Genomic DNA, 13,042 nt, shown 5'->3' with positions numbered 1-13,042 from the left:
TCATCTTATACCCTCCTTTCATGACACTGTCTGTTCCGTTCAACTGCTCTTCCAAGTCCTTTGCTGTCTCTGACAGAATTACAATGTCATCGGCGAACCTCAAAGTTTTTATTTCTTCTCCATGGATTTTAATACCTACTCCGAATTTTTCTTTTGTTTACTCCGCTGCTTGCTCAATATACACTCCTGGAAATGGAAAAAAGAACACATTGACACCGGTGTGTCAGACCCACCATACTTGCTCCGGACACTGCGAGAGGGCTGTACAAGCAATGATCACACGCACGGCACAGCGGACACACCAGGAACCGCGGTGTTGGCCGTCGAATGGCGCTAGCTGCGCAGCATTTGTGCACCGCCGCCGTCAGTGTCAGCCAGTTTGCCGTGGCATACGGAGCTCCATCGCAGTCTTTAACACTGGTAGCATGCCGCGACAGCGTGGACGTGAACCGTATGTGCAGTTGACGGACTTTGAGCGAGGGCGTATAGTGGGCATGCGGGAGGCCGGGTAGACGTACCGCCGAATTGCTCAACACGTGGGGCGTGAGGTCTCCACAGTACATCGATGTTGTCGCCAGTGGTCGGCGGAAGGTGCACGTGCCCGTCGACCTGGGACCGGACCGCAGCGACGCACGGATGCACGCCAAGACCGTAGGATCCTACGCAGTGCCGTAGGGGACCGCACCGCCACTTCCCAGCAAATTAGGGACACTGTTGCTCCTGGGGTATCGGCGAGGACCATTCGCAACCGTCTCCATGAAGCTGGGCTACGGTCCCGCACACCGTTAGGCCGTCTTCCGCTCACGCCCCAACATCGTGCCGCCCGCCTCCAGTGGTGTCGCGACAGGCGTGAATGGAGGGACGAATGGAGACGTGTCGTCTTCAGCGATGAGAGTCGCTTCTGCCTTGGTGCCAAGGATGGTCGTATGCGTGTTTGGCGCCGTGCAGGTGAGCGCCACAATCAGGACTGCATACGACCGAGGCACACAGGGCCAACACCCGGCATCATGGTGTGGGGAGCGATCTCCTACACTAGCCGTACACCACTGGTGATCGTCGAGGGGACACTGAATAGTGCACGGTACATCCAAACCGTCATCGAACCCATCGTTGTACCATTCCTAGACCGGCAAGGGAACTTGCTGTTCCAACAGGACAATGCACGTCCGCATGTATCCCGTGCCACCCAACGTGCTCTAGAAGGTGTAAGTCAACTACCCTGGCCAGCAAGATCTCCGGATCTGTCCCCCATTGAGCATGTTTGGGACTGGATGAAGCGTCGTCTCACGCGGTCTGCACGTCCAGCACGAACGCTGGTCCAACTGAGGCGCCAGGTGGAAATGGGATGGCAAGCCGTTCCACAGGACTACATCCAGCATCTCTACGATCGTCTCCATGGGAGAATAGCAGCCTGCATTGCTGCGAAAGGTTGATATGCACTGTACTAGTGCCGACATTGTGCATGCTCTGTTGCCTGTGTCTATGTGCCTGTGGTTCTGTCAGTGTGATCATGTGATGTATCTGACCCCAGGAATGTGTCAATAAAGTTTCCCCTTCCTGGGACAATGAATTCACGGTGTTCTTATTTCAATTTCCAGGAGTGTACAAATTGAATAATATCGGGGATAAGCTACAACTCTGTCTCACTCCCTACCCAACCACTGCTTCCCTTTCATGCCCCTCGACTCTTATAACTGCCATCTGGTTGCTGTACAAATTGTAAGTAGACTTTCGCTCCCTGAATTTTACCCCTGCCACCTTTAGAATCTGAAAGAGAGTATTCCAGTCAACATTGTCAAAAGCTTTTTCTAAATCTACAAATGCTAGAAACGTAGGTTTGCCTTTCCTTAATCTTTCTCCTAAGATAAGTCGTAGAGTCAGTATTGCCTCACGTTTTCAAATATTTCTACGGAATCCAAACTGATCTTCCCCGAGGTCGGCTGCTACCAGTTTTTCCATTCGTCTGTAAAGAATTCGCGTTAGTATTTTGCATCCGTGACTTATTAAACTGATTGCTCTTTTGTAACGAAATCTAAATATGAATAGACGAGTAGCACATTGCATTTTGTGTCCATTCTGTAACCAAAGTTCAGCCACAAACAAGTGCTCAAGCTCCTTCATTTTATATACAACGTGTGCGTAGTAAAATGCTGAGCGACATTGTGAATCATATTGCCTCTGCAGACGCTACCTCATTCACGGAGGGCATGACACAACACGTTCTCCACTGGGTGTTTGTGTTGTCCTCATCATTTCATCATTATTTGTGACAGTGACTCGAGTGGACTGCGAGAAACATTGGACTGTGTAAAAACTGTGACTTTGTACGGGCGCTGATGACCGCGCAGTTGAGCACTCCTCAAACCAAGACATCATCACAACGGGTACTCGAAGGCGTACATGGTCCGTAATGGAGCGTTACATATATCTCGGTTCTTCGAGGCAAGGTGGAAGAGTGATCTCAGTCAATATCTCTTAATCACACGGAGACAGGTCTTGAAAGTTCGAGTGTTTTATTCTAAATGGCGTGTTCTGAAAATAGAAAATATTTTCTAAATAAACTAACATCGTTCATATTGTTTACAACACTGTCTCTGTGGTCTCATTGTTTAGTATGTCTAGTATATGTGAAGAGGTAAATCCTAGCATTGATCACCTTGGAAAAGTAACTAGAATTTTACGTGATTTATCTGTGGCATTTAAAACATTTTTATATTTTCGGATGCCATGTGACGAAACCTATAAAGTTTTGACATGTTGTTTCCACATACCTTCTAATGTTGTTATGCACTGAATTTTCCTAGACAAGAAGTTGATGTATGTATGAAACATAAAACACTTTTTCCTTAATTTTTTTTTTCAAAATATAGCTATTCTTGTGTCTGATGGTGTCACAGAGCAGTGTACTGTGCCGTAAGCTCATACGTCAGCATTGAAATACGTTCATACTACAGCGATCAGTTACATGGCACCAGACTAAACAGTATGGAGCAGGAAGGAAGAAACATAAATAAGCACACAAGTAAATATTATTGTTTATACTTGTTTATTCTTGACCTTAAATGCTTACAAAGATGCTAAAGTGAAGTCAACACTACATTACGATTTTTTTCACGATATGCATTAATTAATTGGAAATGTATGTTTTAAGCAGACATGATATTAGGGCCAGTTGGTATAAGAAGTTAGCTAATAAACTATATTTGGGGAAGTCTAACACACTTATGTACATCTATTAGATTTAATAGAACGGGCGTATTGGTGAAGTATTCCCTAACTCGTAAAAATTCTAAATCATAAAGAGGGAAGATAACGAAAGCGCGCCAGTGCACTGAACTTTTACATTGGTTAGAAGTATATAATGGACATGAGGATACATTCACTACTGTAAAATTTTTTGTGAAAATTGGAAATGATGTAGAGACACCAAGGAAATTGAACATTAGATACACACAAATTTAGTGATAATATTATCAGATGAGTTCTGCTCGCTATCACTGGGACAGGACAGAAGTTGAGGAAGTTGGCATTGTTTGGGATGTAAGGGTACGAGTGTCAAAGATTATGTACATAGGTAAATTTATCTAAGTCTCAGTAAGTTTATCACACGTTTTTAGCCTAGAGAGGGGAGGCTGGAGTACTGGGGCTGCGGAGGTCGCCCCCCGTAGAGTGACAGAGGAGCGTCTTCAGTGCGCCGGCGCGTTGCCGTTGTCTGGGAGATGGTGGCGGTGGCTGAGGGCAGCTGCGGTGTCGACGCGCTCCGCCCGCCTACTTGCCGAAGCAGGAGACGGCGTTGAAGGCGCACTGCTTCCAGTAGGAGCGCTTGCGCTGCAGGTCGCTGACGTCCATCTGCGCGCGCAGCCGGTTCACCACCTGCTTCGCGAACAGGTAGTTGATGAGCGCTGTCTCGATGGAGCCGTCGTCGTCCACCAACTGAAACAGCGCGCAGCTTGCCGTTACTCACTGCCGGAGTCTACCAGCAAACAGCTGACATTGTTGGAAAACTAACAATAAAAGACGGAGCAGATCCTCTATGGTACACAAAACGGGCCAGGACGCTGATGCATAAGCAATGAAAATGACATAAAGATTTAAAAGAATGCAAGATCTAAGATATTGGCGATGAGTTACAGAGGCTCGAAAGTTAGCGCGGTCTTAAGTGCCAGATGCTTTTAATACGAGGGGTGTCCAATAAGTACACTATTGGCCATTAAAATTGCTACACCACGAAGATGACGTGCTACAGACACGAAATTTAACCGACAGGAAGAAGATTCTGTGATATGCAAATCCTTAGCTTATCAGAGCATTCACACAAGGTTGGCGCCGGTGGCGACACCTACAGTGTGCTGACATGAGGAATGTTTCCAACCGATTTCTCATACACAAGCAGTAGCTGAGTGGCGCTGCCTGGTGAAACGTTGTTGTGATGCCTCGTGTAAGGAGGAGAAATGGGTACCACCACGTTTCCGACTTCGATAAATCTCGGATTGTAGTCTATCGCGATTGCGGTTTATCGTATCACGCCACTGCTACTCGCCTTGGTCGAGATCCAATGACTGTTAGCAGAATATGGAATCGGTGGGTTCAGGAGGGTAACACGGAACGCCGTGCTAGATCCCAACGGTCTCGTATCACTAGCAGTCGAGGTGACAGTCATCTTATCCGCATGGCTGGAACGGATCGTGCAGCCACGTCTCGAACCCTGAGTCAACAGATGGGGACGTTTTCAAGACAACAACCATCTGCACGAACAGTTCGACGACGTTTGCAGCAGCATGGACTATCAGCTCGGAGACCATGGCTGCAGTTACCCTTGACGCTGCGCCACAGACAGGAGTGCCTGCGATGGTGTGCTCAACAAGGAACATGGGTGCACGAATGGCAAAACGTCATTTTTTCGGATGATTCCAGGTTCTGTTTACAGCATCATGATGGTCGCATCCGTGTTTGGTGACATCGCGGTGAACGCACATTGGAAGCGTGTATTCGTCATCGCCATACTGGCGTATTACCCGGCGTGATGGTATGGGGTGCCATTGGTTACACGTCTCGTTCACGTCTTGTTAGCACTGAAGGCACTTTGAACAGTGGACGTTACATTTCAGATTTGTTACGACTCGTGGCTCTACCCTTCATTCCATCCCTGCGAAACCCTACATTTCAGCAGGATAATGCACGACCGCATGTTGCAGGTCCTGTACGGGCCTTTCTAGATGCAGAAAATGTTCGACTGCTGCCCTGGCCAGCACATTCTCCAGATCTCTCACCAATTGAAAACGTCTGGTCAATGGTGGCCGAGCAACTGGCTCGTCACAACACACCAGTCAGTACTCCTGATGAACTGTGGTATCGTGTTGAAGCTGCATGGGCAGCTGTACCTGTACACGCCATCCAAGCTCTGTTTGATTCAATGCCCAGGCGTATCAAGGACGTTATTACGGCCAGAAGTGGTTGTTTTGTGTACTGTTTTCTCAGGATCTGTGCACCCAAATTGCGTGAAAATGTAATCACATGTCAGTTCTAGTATAATATATTTGTCCAATGAATACCCGTTTATCATTGCATTTCTTCTTGGTGTAGCAATTTTAATGGCCAGTAGTGCAATTCAACACATTTCTCCGCGCGGCCAATTTCGGTTTAAAAAATTCAGAATTTGTTGCGGGACATGATGGAATATTCTTGCTTCAGTTTCTATAATTGCGTGAAGATCACAGATGGCGGTGCCATACGTATTCTTTGAAATGGCGTCTGTAACGGAGATGCGATTCAGGCAGTGAGCTGTCTTTTTTTTTTTTTCCACATAACCAGGGCGTCGTAGATATTCAAAGGCGCTTGCAGAATGTCTACGGAGACCTGGCAGTGAGCAAAAGCACGGTGAGTCCTTGGGCAAAGCATGTGCAACCTTCTTCCAGAGTTTTTAGCTGATACTGCCGTTTACCGTCTAGTAAAGTTATCAGATGAGCAAAATGAATTGCAAAATGATTTATACAAGATTTCTGTATGATGCGAAAATGGGCAATTGACCAGAATATCTAAAAAAAGTTAAATGTCGGTTACACAGTAAATCCGCAAGTTTTATTGGCTCAACACTTACAAGATGCAATAAATCTATTGAAGAAACTACCTACTGCCTACTGCTTATCACGTCCGCCCTCTGGATTACTGCTGCGTAGGATGGGATCCTTACCACATAGGATTGAAGAAGAACATTGAAAAAGTTCAAAACGTTTTCTGTATTATCGTAGAGTAGAGGAAGGAATGTCACGGACATGATAAGCGTGCGGTGGTGGCAATCATTGAAACAAAAGCGTTTTATGTTGCGACGAGAGGTCTGATCATGAAATTTTGATCAAATATTTTATCCTCCGATTGCGAATATATTTTATTGACTCCCGCCTATCATCGGAATAAAATCAGAGCTCGAACTAAAAGATTTAGGTGTCGCTTAGCTCAAGTGCCCATTCGAGAATGGAACGGTCGAGAAATAGTTTGAAAGTGGTTCTATGAACCTTCCGTCAAGCACGTAAACGTGAATTGCAGAGTTGTCACGTAGATGTAGATCTATGGTTCTGTCGGCTGCTAATGTGTCAAACATGTCGATGCAAGCTACAGGTTACGCATACATCAAGCGACAATTTCTTTGATCGCAGGCATCTTCATTTTGCCTGTTTTTATGCACCATATATTGTCGAATTGAATGTTGAAATTGATGACGTATTGAACATATAAAAAGCAAATTTAAATGCAGCTAACAGAAAGAATGAATACAATTTTTTAAAAATAAAAACAGTCTAAGATCGCATGTAACTTGTTAAAATTTGAAAATTATTTATCAGATGACCGCTGCATACATCATCTTTACCGGCGCTACATAGCGAACTGCTTCTCGCAACACTCTCTTTCCAGCCGAGGATTGTTGATAGTCTGACGATGATCGTATCACGATCGAAATTGATCCCTTGATAGATAAATTTTAACAACTTACATGTGATGTTAGGCTGTTTTTATCTGAAAAAGTTTTACTTCAATTATGATCGCTGTTTTCGTAGGAACAACGTTCCAAGAGATACATAATAAATATAGCTGAAAGCCTAAAATCCCATTTGGCAAAGTGTTTCGCAGAAAAGGTTTATAATGTTGATATCTTTTTTGGTAAAAGTAAGTAACTTGCTTTAAATATTTACGATCTGTGCGTCACCACCGGCATAAAAGATTTTCCTTACCATAAGTCAAACCCTATACTTTTTAATCTCCTCCATATTGTTATCAACTTATAGGTTCTTGACCCAAGGCCCTGCTATAATTATAACAGACCGACAACGTCCATACTAAAGTATAACGGACAACTCTCTAGTGTAATGATATCATTGCTTTTCCCGAAACCATACAGAGCAAATTCAGGGAAACGTATTGAACAAAGACTATGCAATAGTTGTTTAGCTTCCACCCTGTATCTGACGTTGGGATCACGGGAGTAAGAGAGATTATGTCATATATGGAAGCATAGTTACATTTTCCTTGTACGATAGGTAAATGGAAAAGTTCAGGAAATGACCTGCAGAATGGACTGCACAGTGACTCGTGAAGCAATACGTAGCCGAAAGGATACCCTCCTACTGCATCTGAAAGAGGAAAGAGTATAACTCGGCTTTACAAGGATCTGGTAAAATGAAAAAATAGTCTCCACAACGCTCAGTAAAAAATGTGATGAATATGGAGAAGATATAAGGAAATAGGTTTCCGTCAACGCTAATGCACAGTTTGTCGAGTTTGCTAATCACACTAGACGCCTTCTCTCTAGTAAATGTCCGAAATGCTCAAATCGTAGCAGAAGGAAGCAGTGTGGCGAATAATAACAACGTAGTCATAAAGCTAATTAATCATATTTTGCCGGCCGAAGTGGCCGTGCGGTTAAAGGCGCTGCAGTCTGGAACCGCAAGACCGCTACGGTCGCAGGTTCGAATCCTGCCTCGGGCATGGATGTTTGTGATGTCCTTAGGTTAGTTAGGTTTAACTAGTTCTAAGTTCTAGGGGACTAATGACCTCAGCAGTTGAGTCCCATAGTGCTCAGAGCCATAATCATATTTTGTAGAATTCTCTTGCTTTCGCCTCGGTCACGTAGGACAAACGGACCCGCTCCATCTCCCTGTGGTTGCTAGGATTAGGCACAGGTTTTTAATACTGACACTGTACATTGTTTTGCAAGTCCAAAGCTTTTTGATATGCAATGATGGGAGCAATCTAAACGTCGTAATAAATTCAGAAATTTATTAAGCTACCTAGACAATTTTGTACATAAAATCTTCAGCTGCTCCCTGACGATACTGTTCTGCTCGTGACGGTTGGCCGTTACCTTCTCCATCACTTCATTTGTGTCGCTGTACGTGTAGCCATAGCGTTGGGTGGGTGAAATGTGCACCTACTGGAGACCACAATTTGCCGCTGGGCGTCGCAACCACCACCACTGACAGAAGTCAGATGATGGATGGCCGACGTATATAGAATGCCGACACCAGCAGAGCAGAAGTCACCAGGAAACATCTGAAGCTGGCCGCTGTGGCCGAGCGGTTCTAGGCTCTTCAGCCCGGAACCGCGCTGCTGCTACGGTCGTAGGTTCGAATCCTGTCTCGGGCATGGATGTGTGTGATGCCCTTAGGTTAGTTAGGTTCAAGTAGTTCTAAGTCTAGGGGACTGATGACCTCAGATGTTAAGTCCCATAGTGCTCAGATCCATCTGAACCATTTGAAACATCTGGAAAAGCCAACGAATCTGTTTGCTGAAATGTCGTGGCGAAATTACAGTGTGATCCGGCCAGACAACTGAGAATTCTACAAGTTGGAAATACGTCGGGAAAACATCAGATAGCCAACTAACTGATGATATTTTGAATTTAGGGCAGCTGATGGTTGATTGATAGGAAAAGAACAGTGAAAAAATGGTATGGAGTGGTTTTTGTAAATCAGAGCTTTCTAAAGTAAGTTTCTAATGCGTCTGAAATGGGGAGTTCAAAATCGCTGTGCATTATCAATGTTGTCTAACAGCAGTAAGGTACTGGCTACTGATGCAAATATCATTCAGAAACTGAGGATTTCTCAGGGACTCATAAATGCATGTTGTAAATCACTATGAGAGACAGGAAGACAAAACAAATGAACCGAGGAACAGATTGGAATGGATAAGTTAATAAATAATGAAAATGAAATGGACGTGTGCGTGGATATGGGCGGGACTATTAGCCAGACGAATGGATTGCGGACCGATCCTGATAACTCGCTGACGGATTTCGGCAGCTAACAAGAAACTCAGATAACGACTGAACAGAAAGTACGCGAATGACGGGCGTAAAACTTAAATTCTGGAACTCACTGAGCATCAGCAATATTCTCTACAATGATTTAAATGGACATCTATTTCCTCAAGCCACTGTATAGTGCATGTGCAGCGTATATAGTACCAATATTGTTGAACCCCGGGAGGTAGTTGTGGATAACAGTATATAGGCTGTAAACAATAACTGTTAACACGGTGTCACAGTGATGCAGGGGAAGCCGAAACGAACACTTTGACGCAGGAGACTTGTGGCATATCAAGCCGGAAAGAACCTCAAATTATCCTACATGAGCCACCTAAGCTACAGCGCGATAGTTTGAATACCCTCTCGCGCTTTAGTCGGTCTTAATCGTTTGAAGTTTATTTCTTTTATTGCTAAATGAGCCATGAATACTAAACACACTCCGTTTTTGCACATGCAAATTGTGAAATTGACGTTTGTGTACATTTCGCGTCAGTTTTTCTGATTTTATCACTGTAAAATTAACAGTAAAGAAGTTTTGTTTCTCTGGCATCCTTACTACGAGACTACCCTGTTGTAAGCGCTGTGTTTAGATCGAATTCTAAGCGTTGCTAGGTTTTGCATAACTTTTAGAAACGTTACGGTGACGGGAAACTTTAAATTACTAGTGTTAACGAAATTGAGAAATACCGAAAATCAGACCGACTAAGCCGGTGGCGTAACAGGGCGAGAGCATATTCAAAATACTGCGCTGTAGCGCCTTATGTGGTTTTCGTGGGTCAATTTGAGGTTGTTTCCCGACTTCATAAATCACAAATCAAATTGTACGTCTCGATTTCCCGTATATGTTGTGAACCGTTACCGTTTACTACCTATAAAATTGGTCGCACTGGCAACTTGTACGGGATTTCCTTTGCAAAAAAATAGTTCAAATGGCTCAGAGCACTATGGGATTTAACTTCTGAGGTCATCAGTCCCCTAGAACTTAGAACTACTTAAACCTAACTAACCTAAGGGCATCACACACATCCATGCCCGAGGCAGAATTCGAACCTGCGACCGTAGCAGTCACGCGGTTCCGGACTGTAGCGCCTAGAACCGCTCTGCCATTTCCTTTACAGAAGCGGTGCATTTTCCCAGAACTCGTGCATTCACGATCCCTGTAATGATTTTAAGTGATGGATCCCTTTTCATGTTGCTCCTTAGTATTACCCCTAAACATATACCACGTGAAGTTGTCAGTGTGTTCATCACTTTATTTGTAATGAGAAACTGTCGGATCTTTCTCTTGAAGGAATCATTTTGCATTTATCTACCAGCACATTTTTTCGATCTTTCTACAAGTGAAGCTCACTGGCAGATTAGAATTTTGTGCCTAACCGGAACTCGAACATGGGACGTTACATCTTTCTCGGGCAAGCGCTTCACCACCTGAGCTACCTAGGCATAACTCTTAGCTTTGCTTCGGCCAGTACCTCATCTCCTACCATCTGTGAAGTCTATAAGCTAAGGGACGAGATACTGGCGGAAGTAAAGATAAGAGGACGAGCCATCAGTTATCTCAGGTGGCGAAACGCTTGCCCGCGAAAGGCATAAAGTCCCAGGTTCGAGTACCGCTTCGGCACATACACTGGCAGCAAGTTTCAAATCAGCGCACTCTCTGCTGCAGATTTGGTTCAAATGGCTCTGAGCACTATAGGACTCAACATCTGAGGTCATCAGTCCCCTAGAACTTAGAACTACTTAAACCTAACTAACGCTAAGGAGATGACACACATCCATGCCCGAGGCAGGATTCGAACCTGCGACCGTAGCGGTCGCGCGGTTCCTGACTGTAATGCCTAGAACCGCTCGGCCACACCGGCCGGCTGCTGCAGACTGAAAATTCTTTCTGGCTTCCTTACAATCTTCAATGGTAATGCTTCCCTGTACACAACTGCATTGCTAGCGAACAGTCTTATAGAGGAAGGAAGTTTAACGGCCCGTCGACAGCGCGGTCATCAGCGGCGGAGCACGAGCTCGGATTACGGAAGCATGGGGAAGGAAATCAGCCGTCCCCTTGTCAAAAGGAATCACGGAAAACCTAGAGCTGGATCGTTTATGTACACATATCATAAAAACTTTTGTATGATCCCAATATCTCGTGCAGTTGTGTTGCTATTGTCATTATTCCTGTACCGATCGGAAGGTAATCCCTGACGTTTGTAAATATACACACAGTTACCATGAGCGCTCCTTGCGGGTGGAGCACCTACTGGAATGGACTTCAGCTTAGCAGTTGAAAGTAAAGCACCACTCGGAAAGTTTTTAGAGGCGTCTGTGGAACAGTGGAGGGAACATCCATCATACTACGAAGGATAAAATAAAATATAAAATTGATTGTTGGTAAGGCGGGTGCCAGGTTGAGATTCATTGGGAGAGTCCTTAGAAAATGTAGTCCATCAACAAAGGAGGTGGCTTACAAAACACTCGTTCGACATATACTTGAGTATTGCTCATCAGTGTGGGCTCCATACCAGGTCGGGTTGACAGAGGAGATAGAGAAGATCCAAAGAAGAGCGGCGCGTTTCGTCACAGGGTTATTTGGTGAGCGTGATAGCGTTACGGAGATGTTTAGAAAACTCAAGTGGCAGACTCTGCAAGAGAGGCGCTCTGCGTTGCGGTGTAGCTTGCTGTCCAGGTTTCGAGAGGGTGCGTTTCTGGGTGAGGAATCGAATATATTGCTTCCCCCTACTTATACCTCCCAAGGAGATCACGAATGTAAAATTAGAGAGATTCGAGCGCGCACGGAGGCTTTCCGGCAGTCGTTCTTCCCGCGAACCATACGCGACTGGAACAGGAAAGGGAGGTAATGACTGTGGCACGTAAAGTGCCCTCCGCCACACACCGTTGGGTGGCTTGCGGAGTATAAATGTAGATGTAGATGTAGATAATAGCAACCAATGATCAAGTTATGTGCAAAAGTCTTGTCAGCCGGGATAGTAGCTCGACATGTGCATAGGAGTCAAAGCGATGTCGTGCGAACGTGGAATCGGTTCACAGTACTCTTGAGCGAGCATACCACAAAGGCCCTCCGCGTTCGACAGGTGCACACGATGATCGATATCTACGACTTTCGAGTCAAAGTAACCGTAGTCTGAATGTTCCAGATCCGAACTTGGCATTCCAATAGGGTACAAGACGTGATGTACCGCAAGAAACTGCAGGAGATGATTTCATGAAGCGAGTCTCCATTTCCGACGACCACGTCGACCACCACGTCGTACGTAACAACACCATAGACTGTGTTACACATGTCGAAGATATCAAGCAGAATGGATGACCCAGAATTGGTGTCGCATGTTGTTTGCGGACGGAACTCGGATCTGTTCGTACTATGATAATCGCGGACAACGTGTTCGGAGACAACCCTGTAATATTGAACGCTTCAAGCACTGTGTCCCACTTGTGCAACAGGGTGGTAGTGGTGGACTGATATTGTGGGTGTTAATACGTGGGGCCACCGTAGATCTCTATTGGCCACTGAGGGTAGTCTCCCGCTCTACGATAAAGGGACGAGATTCTGCAACCAACATTGAGACAGTGTCGTCAACTTTTTCTTTTTGATGACAGTATCATCTTGATGGATCACGTACAGCGTGATCATCATGCTGTTCTAGTGAACAGGTTCACAGTCTGGAACCGCGCGACCGCTACGGTCGCAGGTTCGAATCCTGCCTCGGGAATGGATGTGTGTGATGTCCTTAG

At 45.3% G+C, this 13,042-nt stretch overlaps 1 protein-coding gene across 1 annotated transcript in view; it reads right to left on the bottom strand.

The window, feature by feature from the left end:
• Positions 1-3,029: 3,029 nt before the first annotated feature.
• The window catches only part of LOC124606888 (prohormone-1-like), a 332,259-nt gene continuing 322,246 nt past the window's right edge, over positions 3,030-13,042 (bottom strand). The window contains exon 3 of the mRNA XM_047138985.1: positions 3,030-3,933. Coding sequence (XP_046994941.1) covers positions 3,769-3,933 — 165 coding nt within the window. The 3' untranslated portion in view covers positions 3,030-3,768. The remainder of the gene's footprint in view (positions 3,934-13,042) is intronic.

Source organism: Schistocerca americana, chromosome 3 (assembly GCF_021461395.2).
Source record: "Schistocerca americana isolate TAMUIC-IGC-003095 chromosome 3, iqSchAmer2.1, whole genome shotgun sequence".
In the NCBI taxonomy this organism is placed as follows: Eukaryota; Metazoa; Arthropoda; class Insecta; order Orthoptera; family Acrididae; genus Schistocerca; species Schistocerca americana.
This window is presented reverse-complemented; position numbering and strand designations above follow the sequence as displayed.